General features: G+C 42.0%; 1 protein-coding gene across 2 annotated transcripts in view; it reads left to right on the top strand.

Moving 5' to 3' along the window:
• Positions 1 to 23,425, top strand: part of ASCC3 (activating signal cointegrator 1 complex subunit 3) — a 303,036-nt gene that overhangs the window by 112,617 nt on the left and 166,994 nt on the right. For both annotated transcript variants that reach the window (XM_077303437.1, XM_077303430.1), the window contains exons 11-13: positions 1,099 to 1,263; positions 13,807 to 13,983; positions 15,693 to 15,764. In XM_077303437.1, coding sequence (XP_077159552.1) covers positions 1,099 to 1,263; positions 13,807 to 13,983; positions 15,693 to 15,764 — 414 coding nt within the window. The remainder of the gene's footprint in view (positions 1 to 1,098; positions 1,264 to 13,806; positions 13,984 to 15,692; positions 15,765 to 23,425) is intronic.

Genomic DNA, 23,425 nt, shown 5'->3' on the forward strand with positions numbered 1-23,425 from the left:
ATTACTTTTCTTCTGAAATTTCAAAGCCAAATAATAAGCATCTAAGAGGGTACTGTAGATTTATGGTATATATGATTCAGTTCTGTGGTGGTGATGCAGAAATATCAGCATTTTAGAACATTGGTGGGCATCTGCTCTTAATTCTTTCAATCCCCATAAGCAAAGAAGTGTGAGGGTATTCCGGGAATGAGAGGCGGCAGTTTGCTGACTTCATTGTTTTATGTGGACCTATTAATCCACAAAATCTTGACTTGTAGATTCTAAAGCGGGGTAGTCAAACTGCAGCCCTCCAGATGTCCATGGACTACAATTCCCATGAGGCCCTGCCAGCATTTGATCATGGGAATTGTAGTCTATGGACATCTGGAGGGCCACAGTTTGACTACCCCTGTTCTAGAGGCTCTGGTGGAGATGGCAGGGAACCTAATTCTGTGTGGTCAACAGCTGAGCAGGAGGCTAATTTAAGTTAAGCTAATTTCCAACTAGAGCCTCTCGTGGAGCAGAGTGGTAAGGCAGCAGACATGCAGTCTGAAAGCTCTGCCTATGAGGCTGGGAGTTCAATCCCAGCAGCCGGCTCAAGGTTGACTCAGCCTTCCATCCTTCTGAGGTCGCTAAAATGAGTACCCAGCTTGCTGGGGGGTAAATGGTAATGACTGGGGAAGGCACTGGCAAACCACCCCATATTGAGTCTGCCATGTAAACTCTAGAGGGTGTCACCCCAAGGGTCAGACATGACCCGGTGCTTGGACAGGGGATACCTTTACCTAATTTCCAACTAGGCAGTTCTCTGTGTATGTATGCTTATTATATTTTTATACCATTTTTCACTCAGGGAGTCAGGTCTGTATCCCTGTCACCATCCCACTTTGTCTTCACAACAACAGAAAGACGGTTAATGGTGAAATAGAGACTGTCCCACGATCATGCCATGAACTCCACAACTGAGCCGCGTTTTGAATCTAGGGGGTTTGCAGTCCATATGTTCTACTATATCACAATGGCTTTACCCTTGAAATGATGTGTGTAATCTTACTTTTGATGTCATTATATGTTTTAAAAGAAAACGAAAGACCTTGTTCTGTTTGCTTTTTTTTTCAGATGCTTGTGACCACTCCAGAGAAATGGGACGTAGTAACAAGAAAGAGTGTTGGAGATGTAGCCCTCTCCCAACTTGTGAAGCTCCTTATTCTTGATGAAGTACACCTACTACATGAAGATAGAGGTCCTGTGCTAGAGAGTTTAGTGGCACGCACCTTACGTCAGGTATGTGCAAGACTCTTTGGAGCTGACTATCTTAACAAATAAAAAACAAGGAACCACCAGTGGTAAATAAAGCAAGTTATTAGTTGGTTTATATATCTCTCTGTTGTGTTTTACGTCTCCTTCCAAAGTACTCTTTGCATCATCTACAGTCATCAGACAACCATATATTGGTTATTTCACCATGTAGAGTGGCCTGTCTGGATCAACCAGAGGCTTTTCCATTGTGGCTTGTGGAATGGACTCTCTGAACGGGTGAACCCCACCTCCAAGATATTCAGGAGGCACTGGAAGTCCTGCTTGTTTGTCAAGGCTTTTTAATGGGTTTGAATGGCAGTTACTTTAGGGGTCGGGGTTTGCTATTTTATTTTAGTATTAACCAAATATTTTTAACTACAAAGAACATAAAAGTCCTGCTGGATCAGAGCAGCAGTCCTTCTAGTTCAGCATCCTATGTAACACAATGGCCAGCCAGTTCCTCTGGAAGGCCAACAAGAGGGTATAGAGGCTGAGCTTCCCCCTGATGTAGCCTCCTGGCACTGGGATTCAGAGGTTAACTGCCTCTGAATACAGAGGTTCCTCTCAGTCACTATGACTAGTAAGCACTTTCGGAAATGTCTATAATCCCCTTTTGACACTAACATTGCATCCTCTGGCAATGAATGCCAAATTATTCTCTGTGTAAAGAAGTATTTCCATTTATCTGTCCTGAATCTATCGCCTATCAGCTTCTTTGGATGCCCTGGAAATCCATTATTTTGGGAGAGGGAGAAAAATTTCTTTTTGTCATCTCTCTTCCCTCTATTCATAATTTTATAAACTATTATGTCTCCACTTCTCTTGCCTCTTCTCTTAATTTGTGGCCAAAAATAGTGTACAAGCATTATGCATTCCAGGTGTATTAATTTTGTGTTTTAAGTTGTATGATTTCTTACTTGAAAAGGAACGCTTCTCAATAAGTAGAACCCTTAGAAAGTGATTGGTACTTTTAGAATTTTAACAAGCTAATTAAAAGAGAGCTGAAAGTAATTATACATGAGACACAACACAAGTTTGAAAATGATAAAAAACTAGAGTCAAGAGAGATATTATTACCAAAATAAAGCTTACTAAAGTAGCTGTAATTTAAGCAACATAAGTTAATCTAAAAAAAGAATGTAAAAGCTGTTTCTTGAAATGCTGAAGGTGGAATTCTGGGGTAAATTTTGCAGACTGTGAGAAGGATACATGAGATGGCTTTTTGGGGTATGGGATGTGAGATCGAATCCACACAGATTTGTAGGCCTGACATTTGTCTTTGAGAGTGCTTTCTTATAATCTTTGTCAATGTAAGAATAATGTTATAAATCTCTTTCAGGGCAAATGTTTTGTGTTTAAATGTTTGCTTATTTAGGAAATATTTAGTCCACCTATCCAGACCTGCTGATGAAGCCGAACTAAAAGTATGAAAAATACAAATGCACATTTTATGCACTTTGTCAATTATAAAGGTTGCCTTTACAAGTTATTTTAAATTGAATTGACTAAACTCCATAATGGAAAAAGGCTTTGAGCTTTGCTCATATGCTGTGGATACTACATCAAAAGACTTCTCTGAAACTAATTTATAGCTTTTGATGTTTAAATGTTGTGCATTCCTGAAAATAACATGAATGTAAAATGAAAAATGCTTAAATATTTTAAATAGAAGAAAAACCCTACAGCTTGACAGCACCTACTTAGCAAATTAGGTGAAATATTTTTTTCTTTCTTTTTTTCTTCTTTTTTGGTCTAATGAGAAATACTGCAGTGAGTGTTGGTCTTTGTTCACCTGGTTCACCTAAAAATGAATCGGTTCTCGATCAAATCAATCCTGAACTCTCCGTAGAAGCTGAAATGACTAAATTGGTGTTGTCATATGTTGGTCACATTGTAAGAAGACAAAAAAGACAATAATGCTAGGAAAATTGAAGCCAGCAGGAAAAGAGGAAAACCCACATTAGATGGATTGGCTTAATCAAGGAAGCCACAGCCCTCGGTTTGCAAGACTTGAGCAAGCCTCATAATAACAGCCCATTTTGGAGAATATTAATTATTAATATGATTACCATTAATTGGAAGCAGTTTGACAGCTCTTAACATCCATACATAAACTGGCGATTTAGAGTTCCCCTATCTCAGCTTGAACTCTGTCTTTCCAGGCTTTGTGGGAGGAATCTTGGGGAGGGGCTGGCATTTTCTGGGACAAAAGAAAATTAGAGAGGCTTCCTATTAACCCTTTTTTAGTGATCCCTCCTTGCCAAAACTTATCCTTTTGAAAGTGAAGGGATGGCATCCAAAAAGGTAGATTGAGGTTGATATTGGTAGCAGAGGCAGAAGCTCCCTATTTAGGGCCTGGGAATTAGTCCCTTAACTTTAAGGCAATGGATGATTCTGAACAAAATTCCCTTTGTTCTTTGGTGCTAATGCATGAAAGAGAATGCACAAAGAGAAGCAGCAAGAAGATAACACATACACACATCTAGGGCAATATAGCCCCCCCTCCAGTGTCCAGGCATGCTGAGTTGCCTTAGTGAAACTCACACAAATTTAAAGACGAGGCCTTCACAACTGCTGCAAACTCTCCCAGCGGTCATTGTCCCTGTCCCTTTTCAAAGGTAAGTGTTGTGAAAGGGTTGATCCAGTAATGGGAAATCATGTACCAAGCATTATAAGCTAAGCATTAGGGAAGGTTACAGCTTGATGTATTCATTTCTGAACTACCCTATCACATAGAAATTTCAGAACAATCACTACTATAAAAGTTTCCCTAGGAAACATAATTATTCCTCTGCCAGGTGCCCAGCTATCTTTTTATCTAGAATACTGTCACTTCTTCCTTGCAAGACAGGATGAGATTTCTGTTGTTTATCAGGCATGGAACCACATTCAGCAGATGCTTGTTTGGTCAAGAAAAAGGGTTTAGGCAGAACATCTTAGAAGTCTGTCTTCCACAGAGTTTAACAGACCTTTTAGACCTTTGAAGGACTAGACGCTCAGAGCCATCAGGATTACTTTCCTTTTCTCAGAGAGTTGTAGAAGAAAATGGGAAGCACCCTGTGATAACACAAGCGTTAATTGAATAAAAGATATTGAACCATCACAAGCTGGAGCTGAGGCCAATCGTACTGGCCGTTCTGGCTTTTGAGGACAGGATCAGAAACAAAATGCAGCTGTCAGCTTGGTTGAATGTTACATCTTCATGATTCTTGTAAATTGTGAGAAATTTTTGAAGCATTGCATGCTTTGTAGTGGGGTTGTTACTGTGCACTGGATGAATCAACACAATCCTACAGCCACCTGGCCAGAAGAACTAATTTTCTACACTTAATGTCCTTTAGCACAGGGGTAGTCAACCTGTGGTCCTCCAGATGTCCATGGACGACAATTCCCATGAGCCCCTGCCATCTGAACATCGGGAGGGCCACAGGTTGACTACCCTTGCTTAAGCACCTCTTCTGGCAGCACTTGCCCAGTGTTTTTTATAAAGGGGTGGGCCAAGGTAGACGACCTGCTGAGTGAGGCTTTTGATTGACAATTGGAGATCTGATTGGCACTGCAGATTTTTTCAGATAGTTCGTTATCAGCAGCTGCCACCACAGCACAAGGATCTTTGCTGTTTGTATGCAAGAGAACATTTAAAAATATGTTCATTTTAAAAGGCATCCTGTTAAACAGAGCTTCTGCCTAAAAAGTTACAATTGGAGTTATGTATAAATTTATTCCCTGATATTTTATTTTTGACTTTGCCTTCTGCAGCAGCCATTTTGTGGTTGTGCCCATCATTTTGTTTCAGAATTCCAAAGGCACCTGTAGGCTCCGAAAGGCTGGGAACCCCCGTTTTATGCCTTCCTCTCTGTTCTCTATCCTCTTTGGTATGCTAGAACTGATTCAGAAGAACAAATAGAAATAATCCTGTAGGTTCCTTCAGGCAATGGACTTTCCAGTTATAAGAGTTGGCAGACTGCCTGTTCATTGACCTTAGTGGCTGCTGCCTCAAGGTCCAGAAATGTATTGCATCCAGTTCTAGCCTAGAGGTTAAGTAGCAAGCACTTAAACCATAAATGACTAGGTTCAGGCTACTCTTTTTCCTTACAGAGAAGTTTTATATTCACTTGTTAAAGGTCTTTAGTAATAGTCAGAAGGATTAGAGGATCAGATTACTTTTGAAATTTTGCAGTTGGTCTGTAGAAGAGTCTAATGAGACTTATGTACTGAACAGACAGTAATCTGCACTAAGAAGAGAATTTAGTCCTAGGGAATGGAAGAACCCCGGAACACTTCATGTGTGCTAGGCTGAAGAACTAAATGATTTGTAGATTCACTGAATGAAAATTGAGTGGTTAATGATGCCTAAGGATGCTTCTTTTAGATGGATAATGAGGATCCTTCTTAGCATACCTGTACAAATGCTGATTGTTTAGTGGCTGTTCTCTCAATATGTCAGGAAGCAGAATAAGGGACATAATTTTCCACATAATTTTCTCTAATAAAGAGATGTGTATTTTCCCCAAAGGGAGGGAGGTGGGACAGATGCAGTATTCAGGCCAAGGTTAGCTCAGTTTTTCAAAGGAATTGGTTATGTCAAATGTTTGTTATGCTGGGGCATTCTGTGGTAGTGGAATCTGTTTATTTACAAGATTTATATGTGTGCTGACAAAGTAAAATAATATGATGAAATCCTGAAAACAGCAGTACAAGAATTACCCATAATAACAAGATATTGAAAAGCTAGAGGCCTAATAATAGCATAAAATGACATCCAGCAGCCTAAAATTATATTAACATAACAGTTTATAAAAACAGCCAAAGAGATGGAACCCCTTAGTTAAAAACCTGAGTGAAAAGAAATGTTTTGTTCTGTTGCTTGAAGAGTAGGCAACAGCTGAACCCCGAGGGGGAGGGATTAGCTGAGAAGGGTGTTTTTGTTTTGGATTTTAGGAAAATGGAAGCCTTGTTTTAAACAGCCTTATTCAGGGCATAATATGTCTAGAACTTTTTCATCCCATTGTTGAAAGAGTTTTGTTCTTAATTTAAACTGAAAAAACTAAGAGGGAGTTCAAAAAGGTTAAAATTGCACTGGTGTTTTCTATTGCTAGTTTGTTTGCTATAAATCTGAGTTTGCATCTGCACTTCTACTTCAGTGGGGGAAGTCATCCACAGATGGTTAGATTAGGCCTATGCTTGCTCAGGTAGGGCTATTCTTATTCAAATTATTTTGAGTGGCTTTAATGGGTGACCAAGGGTTGGCCTTCCAGCTTTCAAATAGCACTCTGCTCAGGTAGCAGATTCATGGCTAGCTCCACTCACCCACCAGTGAGAAAAATTTTCTTACTATTGAATCACAAGATAAGCAAAGGAAAAACACCAAGGGCTGTGCCTACTCACAGATCCAGCACAACAGCCCTGAAGACAACAAAGAAGGACTTCAAGTGTCCCAAAGACAACTGCAATGATGGATGCTCCCCAGAAACCTGGCCAGGGAACATTGTTCCTTCTACATCCCCAGAAGTTAATCAAATAGACACCAGCAAGAGCGGCTGGGGGGCACACTGCAAAGGCCACATTGTGCAGGGATAGTGGACTTCAGCTGAGGCTGAGCACCACTGAAGCTGGCTTAAAGAACAGCTTGAGAGCCCTGCAGACTTTTCAACACACCTGAGGAGTTGACACATCGGGCAAACTTCGAGGTAGTGGACAGTAGACTGTAAGCTGAACCCACTGGGACCAGAGGTGACAGAAGAGGTTCATGGCTTGTTCAATGGATGTAAGAGAGGTCCAAAACTGAACATGTTGGAAGGACAGGTCGCTGTGATTAATGAGACTCTAGGTCACAGTAGGTGCAGAAGTTTGAGCTCAAGCAAATGCATTAAGAAAGTCATCAAGGGTTTGACACAAAAGGCTTCCCCAGTGAAGCACTGTTTCCCCTCCTGGAAACTCTCTGCAATCTTGACAGCACTGCCACATTCACCGTTTGAATCTCTAAGAGCAGCTGAACTAAAGGGTCTGTTTCTGAAGGTGACCTTCCTAGTGGCAGTGACCTTGGTAAGGAATGTCAGAGATTGCAACACTGTCCTCATGAAAGGAACTGTGCATCATCTGAAAATACTTTGTGACACTATGTATGTGTTTTTCTTTCATCCTCAAAGGGAACTCGGTGTTCCGCAGGACCCAGAGTCTGGTATGTCCCACCTTCTGTCCCAAACCAAAGGAATGGGAGGAGAAGGAATAGCAGAACTTAGAAGTGTGCTAGGATCTACATGTATACCTGAAGAGGATAGCATCTCTTAGGGTGTCCTATTCATTTCCCATAGGACCCAGAACTTGGGGAGGCCAGTGTCCTATCTACCATCGTGTTCTGGCTGAAACAGTACATATACAAGGCATATGAGCTGCAACATGGTGGTCCTTTTTGACTCTTGCTAGACATTCTAAGATAAACCAGACCACCTTGGAGGAAGTGGCGGTTGGCAGAAGAATGCTCAAACAGGTGGCAGGATATCAGATGGTTCTGTTTGTTTTCCCACCCTAGAGACCATAGTTGGGTATAGCTAACCATCTGTGGATAACTTTCCCACTGAAGTAGAACAAAACATTGGTCTTACCTGAAGGTTTCTTCTTTTCAATGGAGCAAAGTCATCCACTTCCCACCCAAAAACAATAACAACAACAACAAAAACACTTTGGATTGCAAGGCAAAATATGAAGACAGATCTATATGGAGGAGCTACTAAAAAACTGGAAGGCCCATGGTCACCCATTAAGGCTACTCAAAATAATGTTAATAAGAATAGCCCTACCTGAGTGAGTAGAGTCATGGCCTAACCATCTGTGGATGACTTTGCCCCACTGAAGAGAAGAAACCTTCAGGTAAGACCAATGTTTTGATAGACTATACCACTTCTGTTTGTTCTTCCTTCCTCAATCCCGCTGATCATTCTTCTGCTGCCACCATTACAGGCCTTTTTCTTTTGAGAAGTTGTGAGTTTGGGATGTTGCCAGACCCAAATGTAAGAAGTCATGAAAAATTAGGACTGGCTTTATTAAGTTAAAGGAACACATAAGTAGAGTGCAAGCCAGAATGGAAGAGGCATCTCCCATCTCCTAACCCTCCTATCTTTGTGATTTATTTATTACCTTTCTTCCCCCCACCCTTTAACTTACGTTATGAGCTCACCATTGAGCAGCACTGCAGACAGACATGTAAATGTGTAGAAGGATGCACTGTTTGCCATATAGAGGGATTGTCAAAATTGGCCAGCTTGCCCCATTGAGGTATGATATGGAATTATGACTCTGCAGATGTCACTGCTTTCACTGAACATATGGAGTATGACACCTCATCCACTTCCCTCTCTCAGAGGCATGATTTTTCCTCCGTTTTGTTTTTATTTTTTGTGACTGAATTCTGGCTGTCACACCTGTTCACAGTATAATATTTTGGCTGTTGGCTCAGCCCAGGAACCTGAGTGAAGGATTGCAAACTCCCTTTAACTTAAATACCATTTGAGGCATTTTGAAATTCCAAATTAACAAAAATTCATCACAGAGGGGAAAGATCAAATGAAATCTGGGGCAAAATTTCTGAGATAACTCAGTATAGAACTCTGAAGTAAATCAGTATATGTACAGATTTTAGCTGATATGTTTCAGGCTGTTGAGAGTTTTATAAGCTAGTCCCAGTGACTTAGGATCTTTAACAACAACAACAACAACTTTATTTTTGTAGCCTACCCTTCCCTTTAACTGGAAAGGATTTTGTTCTAGTATTCCCAAACACTCCAATAAGCTTTCTCTAAATATTCACTGACTCTTTGGGTTCCAGAATGTTGGGATGCAGTTGGGATTCAGTATCCAAACTCTTCTAAATTGAGTCTAACTATAAAGGTTTCACAAGGCTGTTTCTAAGTACACCAGTCCCTGTGATGTACTGCACTTTTTACCTTGTAACCATTAATGGACTGTGAAATGTTAATTCTTCCCAGAGCTAGAGAGCCTTGAGTGACAAACTGCTCCAAGAAACTAGAGAACTCTCTACTCTTTAGAGCTGTTTTGACTGAGTAGGGAAATTCTTCTTTCACAAGAAGATGCATCAGCTTTTCTGGCCTGAATGGGAGTCTTCTTCATTCTACCTATTCTTCATGCCAACTTCCCACAATTTCTCCCTCTGTGTTAAACTGCTATCAGTCAGGGCTGTATTCAGAATAAATTTTTAGGGCCATTCTGCACAGCGTTAACGTTACTGAAGTGTTACCATTGTGTAACGCTATTTATTTTTTGTTATTCACGACGTCGTACACAATCTGCAACACTCCTGCAACACTCCCGCAAAAATCGCTTTGTTGTAGTGATTTTCGGGAAATCCACAAGTGGATCCACAACTTTATCCACAAGTGGATTCTCCCTAAAAAAAATGCTTGACTCTTGAGAATAACCTGCAACACATCCGAAAAAGACATGTGCATTCTCAGTATAGCGGTAGCAAGCATGTCCCTCCCTAAGCTCTCGCACCTGAGTTTCCGGTGTCGCGATCGCCATTTTTTTGGCCTTCAACCAATGAATAAGCGATGCTTCTTTGGCTGAAATCCCTCCACAAGTCTGTAAAGTTTCCAAGCACAATACAGCCCCCCATTCAACACTGCCCATAATTTCAGCCAGAAATATCACTGGGGGGAGGGGCTTAAAAACAGGGTTTAAAGGGAAGCACGAAAACAACAGTTCATTGGCTGCTCTGTTTGATTGATGGCCGGGGCGGGAGGAAGCACGGAAAAATATCGCCTCCTTTGTTGCGATTTCGGCGAGACTGGAAACTTGCGCATTAGGAGAACGGCGCTACTGGGAGAGCCTTTTTTATATATAGAACTGGCTGTGTGCGTTACCGAGACCTGCCGCTTTTGCTTGCAGCGCTTTTCAATAGTGTGCAGATTTAGCAACATTGGCTATTGTGCGGAATGGCCCTTATTATTCAGTTCAGAAGTATTTCTGTGCTCACCAGATATAACTAATGAGATCTCTTGGAGCAGCTTGTCAATCAAGGCTCTCTGATGCTGTGAAGAATTAACTCTTCACAGTCCTTTACCTGTATGTACAGCAATTTTAAGCTTTTAAAAGTACAATCCATCACAGTTAACTGATTTCACAAATTTATTGGTAGGATTCAGTTAACAGCTTCACTAAATGCTAAACACATTTTAGATTTTTGTCTTCATTTAAGAAGTCAAATCTATTTTAAATTGGTTCAAGTGGGTAGCTGTGTTGGTCTGAAGTAGCACAGAGTCCAGTGGCACCTTTAAGACCAACAAAGATTTATTCAAGGCATGAGCTTCCGTGCAAGCACTCTTCCTCAGACTTACTAATTGGTTGACAAGGCAAATCTAAAACCTTCTGTTGACAAGCCAGGACATTTGGATTACTTGGCTCACATTTGACCTGGGCACATATGGTAGAGGTTGAAAAAATGTGTTTTTTTTTTAGCTGCCAGCTGTGATGATAACTTTAAAAAACTGGAGGGAGGGGTATATACTGTTGTACATAATTTCAATTCTTTGCTTGCTTTGGATCCCATGCAGCAGAGTTCTGCTGGTTATGGTATAAATGGAGACTTTCCCCCTATCTCTGTTAGCTACAGTCCTTTTTCCGCTATAATTGTGTCCCCATGGTCCAGTGGGCACCCAAGAACATCTAGAGGGTTCAAATTAATGGCAAAGTGGCTTCAGAGAAAAGGAGATTTAGTGAAAGTTCTCCTCCCTTCTGTCAACAGAAAAAGAATGGGATCCAGGCTATTGTTCTGTGTATCTTGCTGTTGCTGTGTTTCCCCTCTCTCCCAGATTGTTTGATTTAAGAGTACTATTAATGGAGTCTTGAGCAGCTAGAGTACTTTAAGCATCAGGGTTCGTTCATTTGTTGCAGAATTAACTCATTTATAGCATTAGTTGGGTAGTTGCTTAGTAACAAATGCATTTTGTTCTGAATAGTTTAGGCACATATACTTTTAGGCTTGTTTCTGTGCATGGATTCTGTGCTAATTATACTTCATGGTTACATTTTCGTTTTTAATGACATCTCAATAACCAATTATTAAATAACCAAGATTTGTAATTGTAGAAATGCATATATGCCTAGTCCCATGGAAATTTGTGAGACGGTATCTTAGTACATGTTCTCAAACATAATCATTTGAGTTACATGTTTTTAGGCAAAGGAATTAAGTAGGTTGTCTGGGAAAGGTTTGTCTGTAGAGAATCCTGCTGCTGCAAAACTGTAGATGTTCAGTCCACTTCAGCCAGCCTGCTTTGCAGATAGTTGATTATGCAACATATAATCTTCACTTGTAGGAGTGCACATGTATCCTCTGTTTGGGGGTGGAATGCCCAATATTATTCGCAGGTCAGAAATATGACTTTCTGGAATTAGGTGGGGAGGATGGACTTGCAAAGGGAAACAAGTATTCAGAATTTTAGAGTCTGGCTAGTGTTTCTTCATTCTGTTTCAGTGTCTGGCTCCTTTTCCAGGCAATTAATGATTCTACCTTAAGGAAGATATAAATCTCTCTGAAAGCAGAGAAGGACGGGAGAAATAGCATGAAGCCTTTTGATATATTTTGAGTTTAAATTATTTCATTTTACTGCGGAGAACATATTAAGCAGATTAACACAAAGGTATTTGTCACTTCAGTACATAATGAAAATAATCAAATTTTCAAGAAACTTTGCTGTTTTTCTTTATGTGCTCAGGAACCCAAAAGTTGGGCTGCAAAACAATATTTATTAAAGTGCACCAATAATATATTTATTTATTAAAGTGCACCAATATTTATTAAAGTGCACCAATAATATATCAAAAACAAAGTTAAAACAGCACATATCTAACTGCATATGACACAATAGACAAAAAGCATTTCGACCCACAGGGGTCTTTCTCAGTGGTCAATTTATTAGGTGAAATGCTCTCTTGTATAAGATCAAAATCTAAAGGCTTGGTGGGTGGCAAAGAAAAATCTGTTAGGTGTAGCTCCAACTAGTGTTTCTGAAATTTCTGATTTGTAGCCCACCTTCTAAAATACATATTGTCTGAGGCCACCACTCTCAGCTTTTGCCTAACTGTACATCAAGAATGCATTTCCATGTGTGTAAAAAACAATACATATTTTAGATGGTAGGCTCCAAATCAGACACGTTAGAAACATTACACCAAACAGACTTTTGCCACCCAGCAAGCCTTTGGGCAAACAAATAATGTTTACCAGTGCTCTTTTTCAGGTTTTTGAAACATCACAGGTTGTATGTATGGCATGACAAAATATAGTTTAAGAAGATGCACAAGCAGAGAACTAGAGGGAACTTGCAGGCAGGAGGTATCCATTCCCCCACCTTTACTTCCTACACCCCTCATCCCACCCCATCCTTTCTGCTCTGCATACCTACCCACCCAACCCTCCCAATTGGTCCTTCCTCCTCTCACTTTTCCTCCCTACCCTCTATGCCACTATGCCCTCATTCCTGTTTCTCTAACCACACACCTTTGGTGCTCTATCCATCTCCTAAACTTCAAAGCTCTGCCTTCCCCCCATCCCCAAGGAAGGTGGGCTTGCCTCCTTGTGAGTGTCTGACCGTGGCCAGTCCAATTTGGTCTGCATGGGACCAGCAGTGCAGTAGAGAGCAGTGCAGTTGGTGGCCCAGCCTAGATCCAGCACCTCATCTGTACAGCAACTTCAACAGAGAAGCATTGTCTTCATGTTCACAAAGGTCACCCCTCTGTTTTAGTAGGTATAACATCTTCACCCTGTTGTAGTAGTAAGGAAAATGTAAATGTATTTTTATGGCTCTAGCCATAAAACCTGCCTACATTCCTTTTCTTTTTTTTAGCATGCACTAGTTTCAATAAATGAGAAATGTGATGGTGTCCATATTTCCTTACACTATTACAGTAACTTGTCAATTAGATATACCTATGATTCATTACTGGAAATACTTTGACTTAAATCAATTTAGTTACTGTATTAATGTGAAAAAGTCTTGCCGTAAGACAACTTGGTTTATGTATGAAAATTGTTCCCTTTTAATCAAAAGCAGTTCTTAATGCTTCAGGCAATAATATTAATACCCCCATGAGGCTATTTTTCTCCTGGCATTCTTGAAGCAATTCTTTGCTTGGGTTAAGACAGTGAATAAATAGGAAGTTGAGCACAATCCAGGAAATTAAATCAGCTTATTTTGATCTGATTAAAAAACCACCTTGTGCTGACTCTGTCCTGTACTACCTCTCTTTTGTATCACAGTGTTTGTCTTGAACTCAGTACTCTGTTTTTGATTAAGAAATCTCTTCCGTGACCCATAACCTTACTCAAATAAGGAAAAATTCTTAATGTCTCCTGTTTAAATGCTTGTGTTAGACACTGTGGAACAAAATTATTTTTAGGTGTCTCCTATTGTGTATTTATGCTTTTTTAAAAATCATTGGTTTTTAATATGCTGCTAAAGTAGTATGTAGTCATTACATCTCTGATTGATAAAATGTCTTTTATTACAGGTTGAATCTACACAAAGCATGATAAGGATTTTGGGCCTTTCAGCTACTCTACCTAATTACCTAGATGTTGCTACATTTTTGCATGTTAATCCCTATATTGGACTATTTTATTTTGATGGCCGTTTTCGACCTGTTCCACTTGGGCAGACATTTATAGGGATCAAGACAACCAATAAGGTAAATTTATTGTAAAAGAGTTGAAAGAAGATGTTTCGAGTTCCTAGTTCAGTGCTTGGAACTACACCATACTGGCTGATTTTATCCATGACTGCCATTTAGTTGTCCTAGTATTGTGTGTGTTAGGTCAAAAACCACCCCAGTGAGTTTAGTGGTTGAGTGGGGATTTGAAGTCTGCCTTCCCAGTTTCAATTCAACATTAAGGTTTAATAGCCTAAAAGCCATACCTAATTCAATAATTAGGTTAAAAATACTAAATGTTTAACCAAAATTTGTTCCACAGGGCAGATGTATAAATTTGCTGCTTTGGATATTACCCAACATCAAAGAAATAAGACATAGTTATTTTTTATACATTCTCTTTTTGGGTTTAGTATAATTTGCCTTGACCTGGTTGGCCCAGGCTAGCCTAGTCTTATCAGTCCTCCAAAGCTACACATGGTCAACCTTTGTTAGTATATGGCTGGGAAACCACTGAGGAAGTCCATAGTTGCTGCACAGAGGCCAGCAGTAGTAAACTGCCTCAGTTTCTGTCTATCCTTGAAAACCCTATAGGGTCTCCATAATTTGGCTGTGACATGATGGCACTTTCCACCACCATAATTTCTGAATATGCTTCCAGACATGATACTACAACCAACCTAGAAGTATCTGTGCCAGAAAAAAAATTCACAGTCACTTCCCCTTACTGATTAACCTGGTCAAAAAAAAGGTCTCCATTGTCTGGATTTTGGAGTATATGTTCTCTTTCACTATTGCATATTTTGTCACTGTACTCGAGAGGACAGTTCTTACTGATTTGTCAGTGAGTTATTTATCCCTTATAATCAACTATCCTTTTTTTCTAATGAATGAGCCAGAGTATCTGGCTCTGAATGCCCTGATTTTATTCTGTCTGGTTACTGATTATCCTCCTTTCAGAACTCAGATGGATTCAATGTTTGCAGGAATTATGTTGTTCTACAATTGTTAACATAATTACAGAAGTAGTTGCAGTTACTTGAAATTTCTTCTTTTCAAAGTTCTCTGATTAGTACTGCTAAATGCACCAAGAGGCGGGTAAGAATTCCACATAGATGTTTTATTTATTTAAAAGAATTGTATTTCTGCCCAGGGTAGGGTCCACAAGGGGCTTACAATCACAACATAAAAACAAGATTTCAAGTACAAATGAATTTATTTTATTTATTTAAAACATTTCTGTGCTGCTTTGTGTCTAAATAGGGTTCCCAATGAATTTTTATATCTATAAAAAAGCAAGAGCTGAAGGAGGAACCAATGACTGACAAGGAATGGGAATGAGGAAGCATCATTGGGGGGCTGTGGGGAGCAGAAAGGTATGACAGGATGGAAGACAGGGTAAGGAGGAGAGCAAGAAATGGTGGCAAGGTAGGCAAGAAGAAAGAAAGCAGAGGCCAGAGGACTGGGATTCTCCATGTTCCCCAGCACACACTTTTTCTCTTCTTGTTTTTCAACCAAATAGGTTATGCTATTAAATAAGCCTGAGTTGAAAATTAAGATAGGTCCAATGCCGTACATTACCATAGCATCTCAGTGTCTAATTGCTGTGCAAAGTGTACCTGCATTATTGAGCATTAGTAACGCATTTGGAAATGGATTTCCACGTTCAAAATGTTAGGGCAATATTTTTTAAAAAATGACTTTCACATTTGAGATACTACAATAAGGTATCTTTATCATGTTGCTAGGTGCAGCAACTGAATAATATGGATGAAGTTTGTTATGAAAACGTTTTGAAGCAAGTAACTGCCGGACATCAGGTATGTTTAGCTTTACTGGCTTTTTAATTGTGAGACTTTTTATTTGTGAATAATATGAACAAGGATTTATTTTTTTTATGCATAAACACTTTGATTTCCTTCTGTTTCCTCTGAGCCAGCTGACACAGCCTTCTGAGGTCTTTGGATATAATGAAAATATTTTTAAATGAAAGTTTTACAGAAGGAGACTTGCAAAGTCAAAAGCTGTAGCAGTTCAACATTGGGAGTATATGGAATACCATTCCCACATGTGATTGGTTATTTATTTATCATTTGCCACATAGAAATTTCTAAGGTTTTGCAGGATTTTGCAGTGGTTTTAGAACTGCTAGCTAACATAGGACTTAAACTGCAGAAGTGAAACATTTATCTTTTCTTTTGAACCATCTTTCTTTTTTATAATACCTGAATAGCAAGGAAGCCCATTGCAAGCGGGAATACAATGGGCGCTAGGACCCAGGGGACACCAGGAGGTGCAGATCTCTCTGTCTTTCTCTCTCTCCATCTCCCCATGTGTCTCAGTGTGCTTCGCAGCAGGAGGCCTAGCAGGTAATTAGGGCTTGTTCTTAGGAGGGAAGAAGGGCTGGTGTGCAGTTTGGGGCAGCTCTCTCTGTCACTCTCTCCCTCCATCGCAGCAGGGGCAGCTCTCTCTGTGTCTGTCTCTGCCTCCCTTGCAGCAGGAGTGATAGGAGGGAATGAGGGCTCATGTTCAGTCTGGCAGGGCTCTGTGTGTCTCTCTCTGTCTCTGGCATGTCTGAGAGGAATGTGGTTAGTGTCCAGGGAGGGAGGGTGGGAGCCTTAGGAATAGGGCCAACTTGGACAACTGGACACCTCCCACCCCCCAGGCTGTTTCTCAAATATATAGAGGAACCATAGATAAGGATATGTGTAGTTGAATTCAGAGTGTGATAGCTCTGTTCCTAAAGATGGGGGGAAATGGAGTGACTTTCAGTTAGGTCTTCAGGGACCAAGCCACAACATTCATTAGCTTTGAACTATCTCTGTCTCTAAGAGTATCCAATAATAGCTATCTTGCATAGTCCATCTATGTACCTAGTTTGAAATATCAAGGGTGGAAATCAAGGTTGGTCTTAATGTACTTGTTCAAAGTTATCCTTCTGCATGTGGAAGGTGACTTCTGTTTTAAGAAGTGCTATTCTATGCAGCACAGGGGATCCTGGCTGGGATGGCTTTTCCTACAGTGCAGTTTAAACCAAACTGCAGTAGAAACCAGTGGAAGGCCCAGTCTGCAGAGAGCAACCTGCTCTGGGCAGCACAGCATATCCTGGGACTGGCTTTTTCTACAGCCTAGTTTAAACCAGGCTGCATGAGAAGCCAGTCCAAGTCATGTTGACAGGAACAGTCTGCTCCCGACCGACATTGGTGGTCTTCAAGCTGACTTTTGCAGTTTCTTTAAGCTTCAATGGGACTGCAGTAGAAGCCCAACAAGATTGCTCCCACCTCTTCACTTATCTCTATAGTAATTCTTCAATATATTCAGGATATTTTCATTATTTTTTTCTGGTTTTCCTGATAAAACCTGGATATATTTAGAATGCCGAAACCTACCTGGAAAATCTCGGTATTTTTTGGTAGATATTCATTCCAGGTAGATCCAAATGCACACCCCTAAATTCATGCTGGTTAGACCGAGTCACATTATTGTAATACAGATTGTAATGTGATATTCAATCGAAGTATAGGTTGGTAGTGTTTTAATGGATACTATCTGGATTATTATTATTAAAGAATAGGGGCAATGGGTATTCTGCACAGGCATGTGGTTGCAACAGATGGAGGAAAATCTTTTCATGTTGATTTTTCGACTCTCCTACTCCGCAAGACTCCACGCTCTTTTTGGCTACTGGGAAATTAAAAGTTGGTGGATCAGCCTTTAATTTTTATCCATCTGTTCAATTTAATGAGTTGTCTCGTTTGTAGGCTTCACTTTGAATTAGTCAATGCAAGTATGATGATAGCATTTTTCCCTTAGTCCCTTCCTCTTGTGTTACTTACTAAAGGGGATAATATTAGATGTCAATGTTTTTTTTGTTTTTATGGAACACAAGTCAGAATGCATGCAAAAAGCTTTCTGTTGCTTACGAAGTCAACTTGCTTTTCCTGCAGCTTTTTCTAAAGGTGTAGGTTTCTAAGACAAGTTTTATATTTAGAGTATTTCTTTTCCAATAGGATTCAAAAGTTTATTTCAACTGCTTTAATAGAAATCTCAAAAAATGTACAATGCATGAAGTTGGTGGTGGAAATTCCTGTTGTGGTTTTTTGTTTCCAGACAGTTAATTCTCCCCTCAATGTTCATTTTTATCTCCTTTTCCTGCCATTTGGCAAGGACAAAAGAAGGGCTATTTAACTTCCAGCAGAATATATACATGTTTGAAATTTGCTGTTTCCCCTTAATGTTAGGTCCTCCCTAAATTACTGTAACTCACTCTGTGCAAGCCTGCCCTTGACTGTGACCCAGAAACTGCTACTATTCCAGAACACAGCGGCACGGGGACTCACTAGGACATATTGGAGGGCCCATATCTGTCCGGTTCTCAGATAACTGCACTGGCTCCCAGCTGAATTTCAGATCATGTTCAAGGTTTAGGTATTGACATTCAAGGTCATTTGTGGTCTAGGCCAGTGGTCCCCAACCTTTTTATCACCGGGGACCACTCACCGGGGACCACTCAACGCCTTTTACTGAGGCCCGGTAGGGGGGGTAGTTTACTCCTCTACTCTCAACCACTGCCCTAACGCTCTCTGATCGCTATGGTAATGTTTAAACATCCCTTCAAAATAAGATACAGACACGCCACAACAATGAACATAAGGAACATTTTATTTTCATGGAAATTTTAACTCATGACAATGACAAATCAATGGGAACCCTGAGCTTGTTTCTTTGCAACGAGATAGTTCCATCTGGGAGTGATGGGAGACAATGACACCCAAGGTGTGTTGTAAAGGGCCGGGAGGGATGAAGTAAAGGGCCGGGGGGAGGGGAGAAGACATCCTTCGGGGCCCACCTCCAATTAGTCGAAGGACCACATTAGGCCTAGCCTAAAGAGACCGCCTATCTGACAGTGCTCCCCAAGAGCACTCTGCTCCACCAATATGAACAGACCAATGATCCCCAGCCATAGAGATGTATGTCTGGCCTCAGCTATGGCCAGGGTCTTTTCGCTTCTGGCCCCAACCTGGTGGAATGAGGTCCTAAAAGATTTGTGGGCCTTACAGGGCCTCTTGGACTTCCAAAGGGCCTACAAAATAGAGCCCTTCTGCCAGTCGTTTGGTTGGGACCATAGTATCATCATGGAATGGGCCCTCCTCTGAAAATTCTCCCCCTGAATGGGAGAAGAGACTACAACAGGCTAAGTAATTGTAGCTAACTGTAACAGTGGATTATGATTATTGACTAATATTGTTTTTTTATGATTTGAAATGTTTTATGGAACTCTTATCAATCATGTTGTGAACCGCCCCAAGGAGGGGTGGATATAGAGATCCAGGTAGAAATAAATAAGTAAAATAAAGGGTTGCCAGCTTCGGGGAACTACTTGGAGTCCTGTAGGAGTCAGTTTACTAAATTGTCAGGGAAGGGTTTTGGAAAACTTGACATACATAATGTGAGGATTTATGATTAGTGGATAAGTCATGGAGAAGGGGTAGACTAATTGGGAGGCAAATTGATAATTAGTGGATAAGTCATGGAGAAGGGGGAGACTAATTGGGAGGCAAATGTGGCATTTACTGCTTAAAAATCCTAGTCTCCTTTACCATGATATTACAAATATTTCTTTATAATTATATTCTCCAACTAGTATATGCAAGTGAGGATAGACGCAAGCCTAAAACTTTGAGTTTGGGGCATCCTCAGTACTGAACCCCAAACTCAACTGGATTTTTCCTGAATCAGCAAGCCATGGCAGTGAGGGGAGGGGGAGGAATTGCACTGAAAGGGATAAATGGCTAGCCATTTCAGTCTGCTTCTAACTGTCCCTCTGAGCCAGCTGGTTTGGAGTTTTAGACTGGGTTGTCATCAGTATGCTGATGACACCCAGCTCTTTCTCTTGATGGATGGCTGCCCTGACTCCCCTCCCCCCCTCCCGAAACATTTGCCAGATATTTGGAAGAAGTGATGGTATGGCTCAGGCAAAGCTGGCTGAAACTCAACCACTACAAAATGAAGGTCCTGTAGCTCGGTAGGAAAGGGCCAGATCAGGAAATGCTTTTTGCCCAGCCTAGATGGGCAGTTGTTCTAGCCCTTTCGCATAAAAAGCAATAATCAAAATTCATACCCACTTAAAGAGAATACACAGAAAAGGTAATGCTGGTCGAAACTGATAAGGTTTCAATTGCTGGTGGACAATAATGAGATAGTTCTCCCTGGGAAGGGAATTCCATAACTTTGGTGCCATGAACAATCAAACTCTTTTTTGGGATACCACCAATCTACCAGTTGGTGAGAGCATCCAAAGGAGGGCATCCTGTAGATCAGTGGTCCCCAACCTTTTTATCAACGCCTTTTACTGAGGCCCGGTGGGGGGTAGTTTACTCCTCTACTCTCAACCACTGCCCTAGAGCTCTCTGATCGCTATGGTAATGCTTAAACATCCCTTCAAAATAAGATACATACACGCCACAACAATGAAGTGTGTTGTAAAGCAGTGGTCCCCAACCTGCGGGCCGCGGCCCGGGGCTGGGCCGCAAAGGCCAAGGCGCCGGGCCGTGGCTCCCTCTCCCCGCCCCCCCCCCGCAGTAAAAAAACCCCGCAGTAAAAAACCCGGGAAGCTACTTACTGCGGGAGGGCGGGGAGAGGGAATCAGGGCCGGCTGCGCCCGTGCAGGCCGCACCCGCGCGGTCCGCGGGTGCGGCCCGATCCACGGGCGCGGCCCGTGGGCGCGGCCGGGCGCGGCTCGCGGGCGCGGCCCGATCCGCGGGTGCGGCCCACGGGCGCGGCCGGGCGCGGCTCGCGGGCGCGGCCCGATCCACGGGCGCGGCCCGTGGGCGCGGCCGGGCGCGGCTCGCGGGCGCGGCCCGATCCGCGGGTGCGGCCCACGGGCGCGGCCGGGCGCGGCTCGCGGGCGCGGCCCGATCCGCGGGCGCGGCCCACGGGCGCGGCCGGGCGCGGCCGTGGCCCAAAGCGTGGGTGTGGCCGCTGGCCCTGCGGGCGCGGCCCGATGCCCTGCCGGTCCCCAGCCTAATAAAGGTTGGGGACCACTGTTGTAAAGGGCTGGGGGGGAAATGAAATAAAGGGCCGGGGGGGGGAAGAAGGCGTCCTTCGGGGCCCACCTCCAATTAGTCAAAGGACCACATGTGGTCCGCGGCCCACGAGTTGGGGATCGCTACTGTAGATGACCACAGGTTCATATGGAAGCAAGCAGTCCTTAAGTTATTCTTGGTCCTCAGCTGCACAGTACTTTAAAGATCACTATTAGCATCTTGAACTGTCCTCAGAAGGAAACTGGGGGCTGCTGCCAATGTAAGTGGAACAAAACAGAATTTCCGGTGGGTGACCTACTCTACTCAGCATTCTTTCTTATCTATTTATCTATTCATATATTTAATTAATCAATTATTTGTTTAATTGATTTGTGTACTGCTCTTCTTGAACTGGCTGTCTCAAGACAGTGAACAACATAATTGAATATACAATAACAATAAAAAAATAAAATTACACTGTTTAGCTTGTTATGTTGTTATTGTTGGGATCACTGAAATGGTTTTGTTTAGAACCACTGTTGGATTGTTATTGTTGTATACTGACTATGTTGTATGTTGACTCGTTCCATGTATCCCCTATGATGTTGTATGTAAACCGCTCTGAGCCATATGGAAGGGCGGTATAGAAATCAAATCAAATAAAAAATAAATTAAAAAAAATAAAAAGTTGAATTATAAGTAAAACAGTAAAACTATATCTGCAAACATTAAAACAATACATTAGCAGCTTCAGCACTGGTAGTTGATTGCAGCAATTACAATAGATGGTAATATTGCCAACGTAGCTGTTACTAAGCGGTAGGAGTCAAGAGGGGGTGGGGACAGGGGATGGAGAAGGAGGCCCAATTTATTGATGTAGATGATGATGACTATTCAACTCAAATCAACTGTAAGCCAGGTGGAAAGGCTTTGTCTTGCAGAGCTAAGCAAATTCCCACAGGGCCCTGATCTCCTCAGAGACCTTGTTCCACCAGGCAGGAGCCAGGGCCAAGCATATTTCTTTAGGACTAGGGATGCTTAGCTGGTTGGTGTTGCTAGAATGAAGTGTGATCTGGAGAACATATTCAGATTGACAGTCCCTCAGATACGCTTGGCTCAGACTGCATAAGTTCTTAAAGGTTAAGACCAAAACCTTGAAGTGAACCTGGAACTCAGCTGGGAGTCAATGCAACTACTGTAGCGCAGGTATGTCGGCTCTCCACAGTGTTCGAGTGAGTACCCAGGCAGCTGCAATTTACACCAATTGTAATTCCTGAAGCAGGCGCCCATAGAGTGAGTTACAGTAATATCTACCAACTGTATCTTCAAGGGCAACCCTATGTACTATGCATTGTAGTAATGTAATCCAGTAGTTAACAGGATGAAATATTACCACAGTGTTAAGATCTTTTTGCCCTGGAAAGTCCACAGCTCCTTACCAGCTGAAACTGGTAAAAAACACATCTGCCCAACCACTGCTGTCTGCTTATCCAACAGGAGACCTGGACCTAGGAACACCCCCAAGTTACTATTATGATCCTTTGGGGGAGAGTGCCCATCAGTAGTAACTCTACTTTGTCAGGATGAAATTTAAACTTATTAGCAGTTTACTGAAATTTAAACTTATTAAGCCCCATCCATCTTAAAACTACCTCCAGGTTCTGGTACACTTTCCTCCTTCGTCCCTGGGATATGCTGAAAGTACAAGAAAAAATTGAGTATCTGGCTATTGTGGCTATTTCCTGGGCTATGTGGCCATAGTCTGATAATTTTAGTCTCTGAAATTTCATCAGTAACTGTGGCTGGCTTCAGATGTAGGGCACAGGAAGATGGGAATCGTTCTGTGTCAAAGTTGAGGAATGGATGACAACCCAACTCAGATCTATAGGTCTGAAGCTCAACCCTTCAAAGATGGAGGTCCTGTGGCTGGGGAGGAAAGGCCCAAGCGAGGAAGCGTGCCTACCCAACCTGGACGGAGTTTGACTATCAGTGGCTGACTCCACTAGGAATTTGGGAGTGATTCTTGATGCCTCCCTCTCTATAGAGGCTCAGATCACGATGGTAGCACGGCTGGCATTTTACCACCTCAGCCAAGCCAAACTACTAGCGCCCTACTTGGTCCCAGAACACCTAGCCACAGTGATCCATGCGACAGTCACCTCTAGATTGGACTTCTGCAACTCGCTCTACACTGGCCTACGCTTATCCTTGATCCGGAAACTGCAACTGGTCCAGAATGCAGCTGCCAGGGTCCTCACAGCAACACCAAGGAGGTCCCACATGCAGCCCATCCTCCAGCAGCTGTGCTGGCTTCCATTTGAATTGTGGATCAGGCTTAAGCTTTTGGTCATCACCTTTAAGGCCATATGCGGTCTGGGCCCAGTGTACCTAAGGGATCGCCTCTCTGCCTATACCCCTCCAAGAGCTTTACGCTCCACCAGCTCCAAGCTCCTGGT

The sequence above is a fragment of the Paroedura picta genome, chromosome 1 (genome assembly GCF_049243985.1).
Source record: "Paroedura picta isolate Pp20150507F chromosome 1, Ppicta_v3.0, whole genome shotgun sequence".
Taxonomy (NCBI): Eukaryota; Metazoa; Chordata; class Lepidosauria; order Squamata; family Gekkonidae; genus Paroedura; species Paroedura picta.